General features: G+C 35.4%; 1 protein-coding gene across 14 annotated transcripts; it reads left to right on the plus strand.

Moving 5' to 3' along the window:
* Positions 1 to 459: 459 nt before the first annotated feature.
* On the plus strand, positions 460 to 16,451 carry LOC139814737 (uncharacterized). Of its 14 annotated transcripts, none has more exons than XR_011732559.1 (16): positions 460 to 474; positions 4,305 to 5,323; positions 5,408 to 7,300; positions 7,394 to 7,650; positions 8,005 to 8,171; positions 8,507 to 10,679; positions 11,447 to 11,640; positions 12,079 to 12,227; positions 12,907 to 13,109; positions 13,192 to 13,739; positions 13,811 to 14,032; positions 14,142 to 14,198; positions 14,716 to 14,980; positions 15,074 to 15,231; positions 15,746 to 15,903; positions 16,015 to 16,451. XR_011732559.1 is itself a non-coding variant. In XM_071781217.1 (13 exons), the coding sequence occupies exons 7-10, from the start codon at positions 13,679 to 13,681 to the stop codon at positions 14,790 to 14,792; spliced, it is 372 nt and encodes a 123-aa protein (XP_071637318.1). In that variant the 5' UTR covers positions 6,883 to 7,300; positions 7,394 to 7,650; positions 8,005 to 8,171; positions 8,507 to 10,679; positions 11,447 to 12,227; positions 12,907 to 13,109; positions 13,192 to 13,678; the 3' UTR covers positions 14,793 to 14,980; positions 15,074 to 15,231; positions 15,746 to 15,903; positions 16,015 to 16,451. The 14 variants fall into 14 exon arrangements, 2 of the variants coding, with proteins under 2 accessions (XP_071637318.1, XP_071637317.1); XR_011732563.1 differs by having other exon boundaries at positions 12,079 to 12,182; XR_011732560.1 differs by having other exon boundaries at positions 7,382 to 7,650; positions 11,447 to 12,227.
* Positions 16,452 to 16,506: the final 55 nt, after the last annotated feature.

Genomic DNA, 16,506 nt, shown 5'->3' on the forward strand with positions numbered 1-16,506 from the left:
GCTGACGAGGGACTATATTTTGGAGAACGCTGACGAGGGATTATATTTTGAGGAACGCTGACGAGGGATTATATTTTGGTAAGGCGAGCGAGCGCGAGAGCGCGAGAGAGAGAGAGAGAGAGAGAGAGAGAGAGAGAGAGAGAGAGAGAGAGAGAGAGAGAGAGAGAGAGAGAGAGAGAGAGAGAGAGAGGAGAGAGAGAGAGAGAGAGAGAGAGAGAGAGAGAGAGAGAGAGAGAGAGAGAGAGAGAGAGAGAGAGAGAGAGAGAGAGAGAGAGAGAGAGAGAGAAGGAGAGAGAGAGAGAGAGCGCGAGAGAGAGAGAGAAAATTGCAACGCAGGATGGGGAAAAGAGTAGAGTCCTCATCTCTTGTATAATAGACATTTTAAATAGAAGCGTGTCGTCGCTCGTGGGATAGTATTATCTTGGCTTTGAGAAACAAGGTCGTGATTTGCAGAGGCACGCCATTATGCTATAGGTATATAAATGTTACGGATACGTTTGCGTGAGCTTATCGTTAAAAGAAATGAAAGAAACGTGAATAAATTTTCTCGCATTTACGCGATAGTCATCGCACATATATCGCGCATAATTCTACAAAAAAGTCAGAGTACAAAATAAATTTTACGATATCGATATAATACACTATTGATGTTAAATGGTAAAATATTCCATTCAAATATTATTTTCTTCAACCAAATTGCACATAATATACTATACAACTATATATTATACGACATACTTTTATTTTGTCACTTGCTGTCGCGACGCCTCCAATTTGGCTCTCGCATTTTACGCTTTGCAGTCATTATATATAATAATCTGTACCTTATTGCGTCCCCCGTTGCTCTTTTTCCAACACTTTTGTACGCACATCTAATAAAAGTTTCATTTTTTTCATCTCATTCGCAGCTTTTCTGGCGCACGCACATGCGTCGTCTGTCATTGTTTATTTTCTAAAACTAAGATACCGCGTCGCCGCGCACGAGCAATCGCAGTATTTTATTTGAAAGCACTGATAATGTATTCATCTCTTTGCGTGCGCCCTGCATAAAACGTCTTGATTAAAAATATTGTTTCGCATTCACGAGATTTTGTCATAAATTCTGCTTTGCAATAATTTCGGATTAGATCACGGGTCAATAATACTTTAGTGCGATACTGATGGGAATAGAACGTAAACAAATATATATATATATATATGCCCAATATATATATATATCTATCTATATATATGTCACGTCTGTCTGTCTGTATGTACGCAAACTACTCGATCGTTAGTGAACCGAATTTTTACCAAACGTATATGAAACAGGGGTAGAATTTTCCGGGAATGAAAATGTCGCTGCTTTTTTTGTTACCAATCTTTTTGGAAACCGGTTCCAAAATTTTTTCAAAGTTTACGAGAATTAATTGACCAAATCTCAAAGAATTGTATACAAAGTAAGGGTAGAATATATACATGTCCCAGAGAGTGCCATAAAGTGTACAATTTTTTGTTACCGATTTTTTTGGAAACCGGTTACGAAATTTTTGGGAATTAATTGACCGAATCGTAAAGAATTGTATATAAAGTAGGGGTAGAGAATATATATTTCCCGGGAATTGCACAAGTGTATATAATTTTTCGTTACCGATTTTTTTGAAAACCGGTTCCAAAATTTTTCCAATTTTTCTGGAAATACGTGACCGAATCTCAAAGACGTGTTGCGATGGCCCTGATATGCTGATTTTTTTGAAACCGCGAGTTTAATTTTTCATTAATGTACTGATTTTCTCGAAACGTTTCCAATTTTTGTTTAAAAAAATCTACGTGATTTTTAAAAAAATGTACATTAGAACACGGTCAGGATATGATTTATTGCTAAGAGCAGCATTAAATTATGAAATGGAGCAAGCTGCAAAGGCCAAAAAAGAATAAATTTTTTTTTTATAATTTTCGGGAATTAAATTGTTTATAGGTCGATTAGTTTTAAATGAAATCTGTTGGGTGTGTAGGATTTGTTACCGATTTTCTGGAAACCGGTTTTTCTAATTTTTCGCGCGAAATACGTGACCAAATTTCAAAGAGTTGAATATGAAACAGGGGTAGAATTTTCCAAAGAGTGCTATAAAGTGTATAATTTTTTGTCACCAATCTTTTTGGAAGACGATATCACAAATTTTTTAAATTTTTGGAGACGTAACCAGTCACTTCAATTTGTGACTGTCGCGAGCGAACAAGACCGGTTTTTGGAAACCGGTTACGAAATTTTTCCACGTTTTCGAAAAATAACAAGTAGTTTGCGTCAGACAGACTGACATACAGACGTCAGGTACTTGTATATATAGATGGGGGTAGAAAGAAGTAAAGAATCTAATAGAATTGGAAAAATTGCTAATAGTAAAATGGTTTACGATTTCTGTTTTAAAAAAATATACCTGATTACTCCAATTTCCGCAAACTTGTAGATATCAAGCTGAATTTTTTTATGGACAATTTTTTTAATGGATAATTTTTTGTTACCAATTTTTAGAAACCGGTTTGGAAATTGTAAAAATTTTGAGAAATAATAGAATAGAATATATTTATTTCTGCCTTTCGGCTTGAAATGGTTACACATAACATATATATCATACATATAGACATTATACATTTTCATTTATATTGTATACATACAAATCAAATCAAACAAACAGAGCAGAATATTATAGCTTTAACAGTTTTCTGCCTCTGTATTTTGTTTTTCTCTTTTCTCCTCCAACTTTTATCCATCTCTCTCCCTCTCCGTTGCCATTCACAATTTTTCTTACTCTCTCCCCTATTCCCCCTCCCATGTCATCGCTTCCCTCCCTCGCGCATCTCTCCAGTGTATGTTTCCAAGTTTCTTCCTCTGCTTCGCATACTCTGCAACTTTTTTTCTCCTCTGATTCCCAGTACTTTTTACCACGCATCTCGTTTCCCAGTCTGAATCTTGCTATCCTTGTTACCGATTTTTCTTTTCCTCTTCTTTCCCGATACTCTGGTCTTGCGATTTCTACCATCTCTCTTTGTACCATCTATTATATTTTGATTCTCTCATCTTTTCGTCCATCTCCTGTATTTGTATGTCTCCATCTCTACATTCTACCTCTTCTATGCTACTCCACCCTTCTTCTCTTTTCCTTTCCATCTCTTCCGCTGCATATCCTCTACACTCGTAAAACTTTCCACGTTCAATTTCCCATTTTGACTTTTCTTTCCTTACGTCCTTTTTTTATTTCCTTCCAGCATGCTCTTGCCATTTCCCCTCCGTTTTCTAATTTTTCTTTGTATCTCATTGCTCTTTTAGCCGCTTTTGTTCTCATCTTAATTCTTTTAGTCTCTTCTCTCATCATATAACCCGGCGTGCACCAGTCTAATGCCAACGTCCATCTTATGAACCTCTCTTGTATCCTCTCTATATTCTTTCTTTCCTTCCATCCCCATACTTTTGCTCCATACATCGCCACACTTGCCACCAGCGAGTCAAAGAGTTTCATTCTTCTTTTCCAGTCTCCTCCAAAAATTCTTTTTCCCATACCCCATACTTGCCTCATTGCAACTGTGGCTTTTCTTACTCTCTCCTTTATGTGTGATTCTTGTCCTCTGTTTCTTTGAAATATGTATCCTAGGTAGCAAAATTCTAGTTTTACCTCTTTTATTTGTTCTCCTTTCCACTTTTACTTTTTTGGCTCTACCTCCTCCTTTTCTAAATCTCATGACTTTTGTTTTCCCAACATTCACTGTTTGTTTCCTTTTGTCAAAGTATTTTTCTATTGCTCTATTTTTCTATTTGTTTCATTTCCTTTTCTCTCTCTGCAATTGCCACAATGTCATCCGCGTATGCAAGCGTCTATATTTTTGCATCTCCTACAACTACCCCTCCCTCCTGCCCTTTTCTCATTACCTCCTTCAAGTCCGCCAGCAGCAATATAAATAGTAGCGCACTCGGAGGGCATCCCTGCCTTATTCCGTTTACTGTCCAAAAGCACGGTCCTTTTTCTCCATTACATCTAATCACGCTTTTTGTTTCTTTATCTTATCAGCTCTTTGATTCTAGCTCTCAGTCTTTTGCTCATTCCATTGACGGCTGCTTGCTGTTTCTTTGGATCAAAAAATAAATGTTGAGAAGATGTTGTCTTCTCCGCTAACGCCCGTGCCCTTGTCCCTATGCCATTTGGGCGGCACAATGTGCAAGACTGACAAATCGGTTTTGTTAAAGTGCTTGGAAAAAAAAGTGATTGATGGATTTTTTTTTCCTTTTTTTTTTTTCAAGATATACCATTAACATTTGGTAACATTTCCAGACAAATTTTACAAGCCGTGGTAAGGCAACATGGTAGAAATGTTTCCATCGTTTTTTATAAATAGACAGTCACCCTCTATTAAAGATAACGAGCACGCTCTTCGAGACACAAGTGAGAAGCGTGACCATCACATCACCGGAGAAGAACAGAAACGTCCTGCGGATTTCACAAAAAAACTTGAAAAAAAAAAGTTCAAGGAAGCTCTAGTTGGATTTCTAATACAGGATTGGGAAAGGGCAGAGTTGGCTCCCTATTTTTGCAATAAAACGGTGTATCTGAATTTCGACTACTGCTACAAATACAACGTTGAAAACGGACTAGTCATCAAGAGCATTGAAGATGAGTTTTTTCATGCCCCTCGCATGAAGAAGCCGATACAAAAATTATCCAACAGATTTGTAATCTTAATTATGATGCTAACGTCTCCATCAAGTGCTCTGATACCGATATACTCCATAATTGGGTCATGCTGGGTAATATGAGTAATTAATAATCAACGTCACTGTGAGATACATAAACGCTTAGGACAATCGATTTGCGCTGCTCTTCCGGCTTTAACATGCCTTCGCTGACTGCGCGACCAGAACCCCGCCTTTTTCCGAAAAGGAAAAAAGCGTCCATATAATTTGTTGGTGCAGTCGGAGGATTTTCAAAAAGCATTTGCGAATTTCAGCGCATTAAATGACGATAATCGTACAGGCGCAGGCGTAATGAAAAAAATGGAGGAATTTGTCTGTCGATTGTATGGTCACGAAAAAATTAAGAATTTAAATAAAGCTCGTCTCGCAATATTTTTAAAAAGCTACACATTTAAAAATAACAAGGACACTTTTGAAATTAATGCAAAGAATTACGATGCGTCAAATCTTTCGCCATGCAGCAGAGCTGAGGTCATCAAACAAGTTTATCGCAGTGCATATGTATATCTGATATTTGGACCCACGCACACCAAAAGATACCAACCACAAAGTTTGCAGTCGAAAATGGTTGGCAGGAATCAGAAGGAAATGATGAATCAGGTAATAAATAATTGCAAGCAAATTTGTCAGTCTTCTTTTCATTAATAAACTAATCAAATGTATTACATGTTTACTAATTTGCAGATGCAGAGTCCGAGGTAACTGATATCGAAGAAAATTACGACGCTTCTGAAAGTATATGATTGTATATAGCAGTGATTCTAATTTGAAAAATTATTTTAATTTTATTATTAAATATAACCATTTATTTTATTATTAAATATAATCAGCCCGCGCCATCGAGCGCGCTATATAAATCAAGCGCGCGGCGTGCCCTTCTATTATAGCTGCTGACGGCGTTTGTTACATAAAAATTCCGACTGACAATGTTTTTCCTGTTTTAAATAATATCAACTAATTGTATGCAAAATTTTAGATTTTATAAAAACACCTTCACCAACTAGAATTTTTTGATGACTTTAGCGCGCTGCTGACGCGTACCGTTGCAATATTTTGCTGACTGACCACACCCACACAGTTTGTTGGTTGATTTACCATCTACAAACTAATTTTCAGATTTTATAAAACAGTTGCGACATACATGTTTTTTTCACAAGTTTGGAGCCGCCCCCGCGCCAGCTGTTACCGAAACTGGCTGACTGACGGCCGGCTATTGATATATACAACCGATACATGACCTAATGTTGTAATATCAGCCTTTCTAAAACTGTTGCAGTTTGCAGTTTTGGTCCCTCAGCTCTCGGACTATGATAACGTACCCATGTAGCACAGCAGCACGTGCAAAGCGCTTTGAAAGCGCTATTGAGAATGCACCTCCCAAAACCGCTGTCAGTTACGCACTTTTTTGACAGATGGCTATTTTGATGGATTTTGATTCATAGTGTGCCAAAAATGATTTCTAAGACTAAAACGTTGCTTGAAAACATGTAATTCACTTTGAAAAATACTCAAAAACACTTTCGTCAATCATGCGCGTAAAAAGCGCTTTAAAAGCGCTGTTGAGAATGCACCTCCCAAAACCGCTGTCAGTACGCACTTTTTTGGCAAGTGGCTATTTTGATGGATTTTGATTCACAGTGTGCCAAAAATTATTTCCAAGACTATCAAAGGTTGCTTGAAAACATGTAATTTACTTTGCAAAACATTTAAAAACATTTTCGTCAATCATGCGTGTAAAAAGCGCTTTGAAAGCGCACGTAGCACAAGAGCGCGTGCAAAGCACTTTGAAAGCGCTGTTGAGAATGCATCCTCTAAAATTGCTGTGGAAATGTGCAAATCGCGTATAAAACATCTATAATAACTTTCAAATCTTTTAGAAATAATTTTTGACTCGCATGAGAAAAACATGACTCGCCCTGCTCGTGTCTTTGTGGAGGGTTAAAACACGACATTTATTAAATATATCAGACGCTCGCTGCGATACCGTCATATATACGGGCGCGATTCGGCTTTTGCATAACGACAACGATTGGCGCACGGCGAAACGTGACGCGGTAGCCAGTTAATTTATCGCTTTTTCGTATAAGCGAAAGAATAGATAATTGGCTACCGCGTCGTAATGTATCTCGAGCGTGGCAAGTGCGGGATGCATATGTGTGCACGCGGCATTACTCGCGAGTACGGAGAGAGGCGGGGGAGGGGGGTCGGACTCACGCCCACAACGCCTGCGTCCGATTGTCATTTTCAAAGTCGCGAATCGTAAACATGTCTGTATGTACGTGCGTGCGTGTTCATCAGTCTCGTCGAGGTTATTATTCGATCAAGGCCCGCGGCGTAGTCTCGATCTGTGTGTGCAAACGCGTCAAGACGTGTTTCGTTCGGTATAGAATTTTGTGAAAATTGACAATGTAATATATCATCCGTGTGGTAGTGGGTTAATATACGAGTAAAAAGAAGAGGAATAAAAGCATATATTTTGAGTAATGGTCGTATAACCCCTGATCAAAAGAGCTTGAACCAATATTGTCTAAACTAGTCATCAAGGTCGTCGTCGTCGTCTTCGGACGTGGATACTCTGTAAGTAGTTTCTCATATATATTTGTACGCGTGTAAAAATACACGAGTCGTATAATTACCCCTGCTTGTAATATATGCAAGCATTTTTTACAGAGAGTCATCCGTTCCGAATTGCGCATCAGACGCATAGCGTATTATTTGTGTTTCGTCCGGTATAGAATTTTGTAAAAATTGACGACCTAATTATATCATCCGTGTGGTAGTGGGTTAATATATACGAGTAAAAAGAAGAGGAATAAACGCATATATTTTGAGTAATGGTTGTACAGCCCCTGATCAAGAGAGTTTGAACCAAATATTGTCTGGACTAGTCATCAAGGTCGTCGTCGTTTTCGGACGTGGATACTCTTGTAAGTATTACATTTTTTCTCATGTATTTATTTATATATACTAGTTTCTTATATATATGTACGTTTGTAAAAGTACATGAGCCGTATCATTACCCCAGCTTGTAATATATGCAAGCATTTTTTACAGAGAGTCCGTTCCGAATTGCGCATCAGACGCATAGCGTATATATATTATTTGTCTTTGATGTTCATCGAACGTTTAAGAAGAATAAATAGTGCTCTGCGTTTTGATGTACAAATTCGGAACGCACCCAGAGGTTACGATACAGAGTTTATGTATTTCTACAAATAAATTTATTATATGCATTTATTTGTTTTTGTGTTCTAATTCTGTTTTTTTTTTTTTATTCCAAGATTTAATTTTGCTGCCTCTAGTTGTGTCGTCCCTGACAACACAAGTGGGAACAGGAACCTGCATGGTGCTACGTTATAGATTAGCTAATATACCAACTAGCTAATAATAACAATCAAAACAGCGAAATTGTTGACGTGTTCGGACGTGGTTACTCATGAATTCTTCCGTAAGTATTACTTGTTACGAGATACTACCGTGTACCTTCTCTTGATTCTCTTGATTTATTGACTACCAAAGACTGGTATAAGTTTAAATAAATAAAAATCTTTTTTAATATTTAGATATTTATTCTTTCTTAATAATAATATAGATTTACTTAATATTTTTGTATGTTTTATATATATAGAAAAAGATTTTTATTTATTCTCCATATACAGTAGACATTGTTATATGACATTAGTTTATATTATTTCCTTGTAGTACTTTCTTTAATTTAATTTCAAATCTTAAGTGACTTTTTTTTGTAATTACATACTTGAGAATATTTTTTTGTTTATTAAGTAACCATGCCTCCAAAGAAGATTCTTAAAACGAGCTACATAAAGCATCAGGCAGCATCTGCTGCTCGAGATCAACTCCAAGAAATTCTTAATGCTTCACAAGAGGAAGCTATCAATAATGAAATCCATATTGAAAATCCTCGAGCACATATTCAACTTGGAACTGAGCTTCCCGATGATGGGGATGTACCTGCCGATCTGCCCGCTCCCTTGTCCCCTGCTGTTCACACGTCAATCCTGACTTTTTGTTTGAGGATTTGCGGCCCGATTTGCCACATGTTCCTATTCAGCATGTTGATATTGAGCAAAATTTAGTTGAAGATATTCTCAGAAAATTTGTTTTCAATGACATCCATCATAACGATGAATTTTTATGTGATGATATTGAACATTATGAACAAGATGATGACGATGATTTATTAACAAGATCTCTGCAACTGTGGAGTAATAGATACAGTATTACCAGTGTGGCTGTTAATGCATTGCTTAACATTTTGAGACCTTTTCATCCCTGCCTAGAGATTCGAGAACTCTGAAGAAAACTCCAAGGAAAACTATACCGAGTGTGCTTTCTAATGGGGAATATTCCCATGTCGGCCCAAGATGTGGTGTCATGTCAAAACTGAAGCATGGCATCAAAAATTGTAACACAATTATGCTAGATGTTTTTGTTGATGGCGTAAAAGTTTATAGAAATGTTTCCGAAGAGTGTTGGCCTATTCTGGCCAGATGCAAAGATTTTGTAGATTCTACGCCATTTGTTATTGGAATATTTTACGGATTGGGAAAACCTAAACCAATTCAAGATTATTCAAGTAACTTTATCCAAGAAATTAAAGATCTTAGACGTGAAGGTGTCGTATTTGAAAACAGATATTTTGATGTCGATATTAGGTATTACTTGGGTGATGCACCTGCTCGTGCCTATTTGAAGTGTATAAACAGGTTCTACCTCACATGATGGATGTGAAAGATGCGATCAGGAAGGAGGTTACGATGGCTTCGTTTATTATTCTACCAAAATTGGGATAGAAAGAATTGATGAGTCATTTGATAGTCGAAGAGACCCAGAACATCACACAGGAATCACATTCTCCCCTTATTGAACTGCAAACAAAATTTATTTCACAATTTCCTATGAATAGTTTTCATTTGCTAGAAATAAGAGTTATGAAGAGGATATTGCAATTTGTAATAGCTAGAGGTCCAGTTACAGCTCGCATGAGCGGACAAGAAATTCAGACTTTGTCAGGTTTACTTAATGATCTTGCAGATTACATCCCAATTGAGTTTTCAAGAAAGCCTAGTTTGAGACGCTTTTCTGAGTGGAAAAAAAAACAGAATTTAGACTGATGATGTTATATCTAGGGCCTGTGGTACTTGAGTTTGTGTTAAGAGATGAAGTCTACAAACTATTTTTGCTTTTTCATACTGCAATGTATATTTTGTACAATGATACCCTAATTGACATTCATATGGCTGATGCAAGTAATTTCATTGACATGTTTGTAAAGTACAGTGCCACAGTTTTTGGAAAAGGTTTTGTTGTATACAACGCGTTCATATGTTATTGCACTTGATTTCTGATGTGATGAGGTTTGGAAACCTTATGAACTTTGCTTATCCATTTGAAAACAAGTTAGGTGGATTGAAAAGGCTTATTAAAACATCTTCCAAGCCTCTCCAGCAAATTTGTCGTAGGCTATGTGAAAGAGAATTAGTTGATACAAATTATCTTAAAAATCAAGCAAGAGGTCTTATAAATAAGCATGTAAATGGCCCAATAGCCAATATAGTTCCAGTCATATCGCAGTATAAAAGATATAAACACAAATCTTATACTCTGACTATAAGTCAACCAAATAATTGTGTTTTCCTCAAGGATGGAATGTTTGGGCTGGTTCAAAACATTGTAAATACTGGAGATGTTAACGGCTTGAAAATTATCGTTAAAATTTTTGAAGGTACTAAAGATCTGTACGAGTACCCATTGCCATCCAGTGATTTAGGGATTTGTGTTGCATATAATCTGAATGAGAATTTTATTGTTTATGATTTCTCTGACGTTCTTTATAAATGCATTTGTCTTTTTTGTGGGGAACTGGAATATGCAGTTTTTCCTCTGCTCCATCTTTTGTAATTTCTCAACTAAAAATAATTGTTTATCCGTTGAGGTATGTGGATTATTTTAAAATCTGTACACAATCTATAATTTATGACAGAATTTAGACATAATTTTATTTATAATTATATATATAGATATATATTAAATATATTATTAAATCTAATTATAAACAAGAAAAAATTACTACGTATATGCAAGAATATTTCGTATATTCAGTTAATAAAAAAATAACCAAGTAACTTGCTTCCTGGACCAAGACATTGTCATATATACTTTTTTTCCTTTTCTTCTTTAGATTATTGATCAAATTTGATAGTAGATATGTCATTTACTATTCACGGGTATTTATACACTGCGCATATTTCACGCGTTTTTGTAGAACAATTTATAAATTTTAATTATTCATATGTATTCTGTATTATATAACGTATAAAATTAAAAATAGAATTTTGTCTCGAATTCTGTCGCAAATTATAGATTGTGTACAGTGGACTTTTATTATATAGTAAATGGTTTACATATACAATTATACAAATAAAAATGGCTCAAGCAGGTTACACTTTGATCAATGTTTTATGATATATACGCACCGTGTAATTTCTATTAACTTGATATCTAATCTATGAATTAATTACACGTTTCATAATTTTCATAATTTTTATTACAACTTTTAACCCTAGACATACTCACTTGATTTTCTCATACGTGAATGACTCACTGGGGTGTCACGATACCCCAAACTTGTCCCGCGTGTATAATGTTTCTATTTGTTGTTGGACAACTTTTTAATAGATAATTTTGTTTGTTGTTTAATAGGGAAGACGATAGTAGTCGTCACGTTGCGGTAGTAAAAAAAAAACAGTAAAAAAATTTCGAAAAACAAGAAAAAGAACCAAAAATTGGGCTGAAATGACTATTTTTATAAAAAATGCTCTAGTTTTTCATAAAATTCACCAATTTTAAAATTTCCAACGGATTTTGAAAGACGACGAGACAACCTTCAAGGGCATGTAAGCGATTTTTTCGTTTCTTAAAAAAAACATATATTTCTTTGAACATCTGAAGTAGAGGAAATGACGAAAAACTGTCGAATGGGAAAAATCGCAAGAAATGGAAAGTAAAACACAGATTCTGTCGATTATTATTTATTTGAAAGGTAGTCAAAAGTTGAAAAAGTATATAGAAACAGTAAAATTAACTCGACAAAAACTTTTAGTTTTAATCAGCTGCTGTGCAAGAAGAGCAAAAATGAAATAATTGACCGAATCTTAAAGAATTATATATGAAACAGGGGTAGAATTTTCCGGGGAGTGCTATAAAGTGTATAAATTTTTCGTTACCGATTTTCACAAAAAATCTGAAATATACTTTACTGTGGTAAATGTCGAGCGTAAATGACTCACTGGGGTGTACGGACACCCCAAACAATTTTCTTTTTCGGTTTTCAGCTGCTGCACGGATCTAACGCACTCGCTGAATGACGGAGGTCGACTGCCGGATGACTAAACTGAATTATGGTTAGGGTCTCGGTATGAAAACTAACCTTCCTAAGGCAGGGGCTCAATTTGAATTTCGCGTGGGGTCCCGTAACACCCCAGTGAGTATGTCTGGGGTTAAGGAGGTTGGTTGACATTTCGCTGCAAGGCAGGCGGCGCGGCAGGGGGAAAGCATATATATGTTACATTTTCGTCGCGTAAAATAAACAAATTTTAGCAAATAAATATGTAGAATGCTCCGTCAATTGCTGTTTCTTAAGGTTTAAAAAGAGTTGTGTGTTTGTACAATTGAAAGTCAAATACGTTATTATATTCACGTTGAATGTGGAAATAATAAATGTGGTCCTGTTTTATTTTTACAATTTCTTGACAACTATAAAGACAAATCATTTCAGTCTTCGATCAAGTTCTTTCTAAATATGTGAAGAATTATTTGCACGTCCTATTTTCATTAAATTCTTATCATTTTTAATATGCTTTCGAGAGTTACATTACAGATTAGATAACATTTTTGCTGTGTCGCCCGTGTATAAGAGAGAGACAAGAGTATAACTTTAATAATTAATTACTCGACAACTATGTAGTCAATTGTCTTCAACTTTGGCATGGACGATAGATTCCCATAGACGAATATCCTCCATAAATTTGAACTAATTCTTATCAAATTGATTTGAGCTAGCAACCACCCTCCTTAACAAATGTTCTGGCGGTATATGTGCAAACATTGTTTTTTTTCTTGTTTTCTACGCAGGAAAATTATAACATTATATTTTATTTTAGATAAAGCAGTATAGCATTATAGAAACACAAGATAATAATGGACAAACAATTACATCTGTTGTGTCCCAACCAAGTGGATCTTTGATGATTTTGTTCCATGTCCACAAAATCCAAAAGAGGAAAGCAAAGCTGTGTAAAAGCATATGTTGATCCAGACAGTGTTACATGGAAAATTCTTCCATGTACAGTGCGAAAAACTTGTGGTGAGTTTATATCCTAAACTAAAAAATCTGATATTCTTAGTAAGTTTACTGTTGAAACATTTGTTGCTTGTTTTATTTCAAGATTTATATAAGAAAGCTAGAGAAATGCTGCCAATGGCCGAGGATACAGATGGGCTCGATACAGAAAAAGAAACCGGAAGAGGCAAGAGAAAAAAAAGGAGGAGAAAGAGAAGGAGAAAAATCACACACGAATTTCCAAGGGAAAGGCTCTACCCAGGCCACCAAAGTCTAATTATAAAAAGAATCTTCAAATCAGAAATAGTAGCTCTGTACGGAATGCTCTGCAAAGATTGAAAAATCAAAGAGTTACAAAAAAATTGAGGAGAATTGATGAAAGGTCAGACACAGAGGAAGAAATGGTTGATGATAATGTAAAAGTACCTAAAAAATGCGGTGCAGAAGATATCAATATGGAACTTGAAAAAGCTCGCAAAAGAATTCAGGAACGATGAAAGAAAGCACGGCATGAAAAAGAGACGGAGGCTCATGTGCGAGAGAATCCGGGAGTAATAGATGAAGAAAATGAAAGACCTAGTGACCAGTATGATATGAATGTACAATCAGAGAGAAACCTGCCTGATGTTTCTTTAGTAATTCCTCCACCCATAGGTAAGCGCTATTGGAATTTGAAATATTTTTGAGATATGCTGGTGTATCATGTTATTTGTTTATTATTGCAGATGAGGTAGATAATACAGATGATGTGACGTCCGTTACAACTTGTCAGCCTATAGGCAACGTCCAATCTCTGCCCTTGCACTTGATCCAAAGTTTTCTACATTTAGCCGTTCAAGCTCTGTCTCATCCAACCAGTCTGCCACATTTAGTCGTTCATAGCTCTGTCGCATCTAACAAACTCGCCACAACATCTCCAGCATTGAATGTGCAAAAAATATTGACTGGTAAATACAGATTAGCTTGAATAGCTAGCTTTAATACGTTTGTACGATATATATTGTTTCTCTGTGTTGTATCTCACTGTCTTGTTTAATGCATTTTGATTTTGTTTAGCGCTCTCAACGGCAAAGGAATCAAACTTGGATCAAGATATATCTTCATCTTCGGCAGGTAAATGTATATGTAATTGTAACATTTATTCACTTTTTTTTTTTCACTACTCTACTCGGTAAAAACAGCCACTAGGCTTTTGACTATAAAATGATGTCAATATGACGTCAAAATCGTCATCACTTTCTCTGTCCTACCTGGGGGTCGATTATGTACTTCAAAACAGTGAAAATTACAAAAGTGAGCGAATTTATACTAGAATATTTAAAATTTCATTGGTTAACATTTTATTGGTCACCTGGTGAATTCGCTTACTTTTGTAATTTTCACAAAGTTTTAAAGTACACAATCCATCTTCTGGAATACAAATAAAATTCGGTATTATTTATGTGTAAACATATTTTAATTTATTTTGCCATCATTTTAATTACTCATTTTGACATCATTACTCCTCATCGATTTGATGACTGACATCATTTTGACTAAATTGTTTTTACTGGGTAATATACTAAAACTATCCTATTATATATCTTTTACGTTATAATACATCTTTTGAAAATGTGATTTGTCTTTACAGGTTTTGCTATCTGGATATATGTTGGCTTCAATTTTTTAATTACAGGTGTGCTTGTGCTGAAGGCAGTTTTTCTCTAAGCAAGAAGAACTGTCGCGAAATCTTCAAAATGTAGACCATAAACTGAATCTTATTATGGACCTTGTTAGATCAAACTGCCGAAAATGTCAAAAAACCAGAAGGATGGCCTACTCTTCCATTACGTGACATGAATTCTTTTTATGAATAAGAGTTGTTTCTCCAAAACGGCGACAACTATGATTTTGCGGTAAATATTTAATGTCCTGCATTTATGAAAACTTGGCAACTCATCTCAACACATCAATATAACTTTTTGCCATCAACTTTTTTTTCTGTACAGGTATCCCATTTTAGTGTTGTAGCTGGGAGAGGGGTACACGATGGCTACTAGTATATGTAAGAAGATTTTCTCTCCTGAGGTTGCATCACAACTGAATTGGACAGGGACAGAGATAAAAAAAGGAATCAAGTCACTAAAGTGCGGTACGTGCATTATTGGTAAGTTATTGAAAATTCTGAGAAAATAACATGAAACTCTTACTTTCAGTCCTGCTGTGTCTTAAGGAGAGAGCCTCATGTAAAATGATTAAACAAGTAGGTTTAAAGACAATGGTATTTAGTTATCTACATGCATGCCAAAGGGCAAGTCGATTGGTCGAATAGTTTATCAGTAATCTTGCACGCCAATTTGAAAAACATGGTTTTGAGAAAAACGCGTTTAAAGTTTCAAGTTCTCGGAGCGCGCGCTTTACTTGCGTAACGCTCAGGTATAAAATCGCCTATTTCAAGTTTGAATTTCGCTCTGGAACTTTCGGAACATGATCTAGAGATATTATACTATAATGATTTGTGCAATAAAATTTTTTCGATTTTTTTTACTGGTTACATGAGGCTCCCCCCTTAAAATACACTTGATCTACTTTTAATAAATATGATGATTAACTTATCAACTTGTATCCTGTATTTAGTATTTCTCATGCATAATATTGTAATTTTTTAAATCTTTTTTCAGATGCATGTGGCAAACAATATAAAGGAAATTTTTCGAGATCAAAAGTCACAGGCTCCACAAGTACGTGGCTTCGAAGTAATTCAAAGAGGAGAGCCATAAATAATGTTGATTTGCCAAGATGATAAAGATTTTTCAAAGGTTGATTACCTCCCCTATAGGTACAGATACTTTTTTGTTATGTTTTTTGCAATGTCAAAATAGAGGTTGTCAAAGGAAAATATATGAAATTATATAACAAACAGGTATAAATGTAAAAATTTGTTTTACAGGTGACAAGAGCAGGTAACAACGAAAGCGGGACTATATACACGAGTGGTTATAACCAAGATGAGTCGATATTCGCACGGCTATCCGTAAATGCAGCGCAGAAGCATTTTATTTTATTTTGTATTGCGAAAATTCGTAAAAAAATCGAAATAGATTATTTCCAATTATGTTCCAATTATGTTATGTACACGAGTGGTTATAACCAAGTTGAGTCGATATTCGCACGGCTATCCGTAAATGCAGCGCAGAAGCATTTTATTTTATTTTGTATCGCGAAAGTTTGTAAAAAAAATCGAAATAGATTATTTCCAATTATGTTCCCAATTATGTTTGACATGTGAGAATAATGCTTATCAATTAACTATCGACGGTTAAATGCCATAAAAATTTCAACCAATTTGTAACAAATCAGTATTAAAATACATAATATTATGTATTATTTCATGACTATTTATTTCAATAACGTTTCCCACACTATATTAATCTACGCGCTT

The sequence above is a fragment of the Temnothorax longispinosus genome, chromosome 6, assembly GCF_030848805.1.
Source record: "Temnothorax longispinosus isolate EJ_2023e chromosome 6, Tlon_JGU_v1, whole genome shotgun sequence".
Classification (NCBI taxonomy): domain Eukaryota; kingdom Metazoa; phylum Arthropoda; class Insecta; order Hymenoptera; family Formicidae; genus Temnothorax; species Temnothorax longispinosus.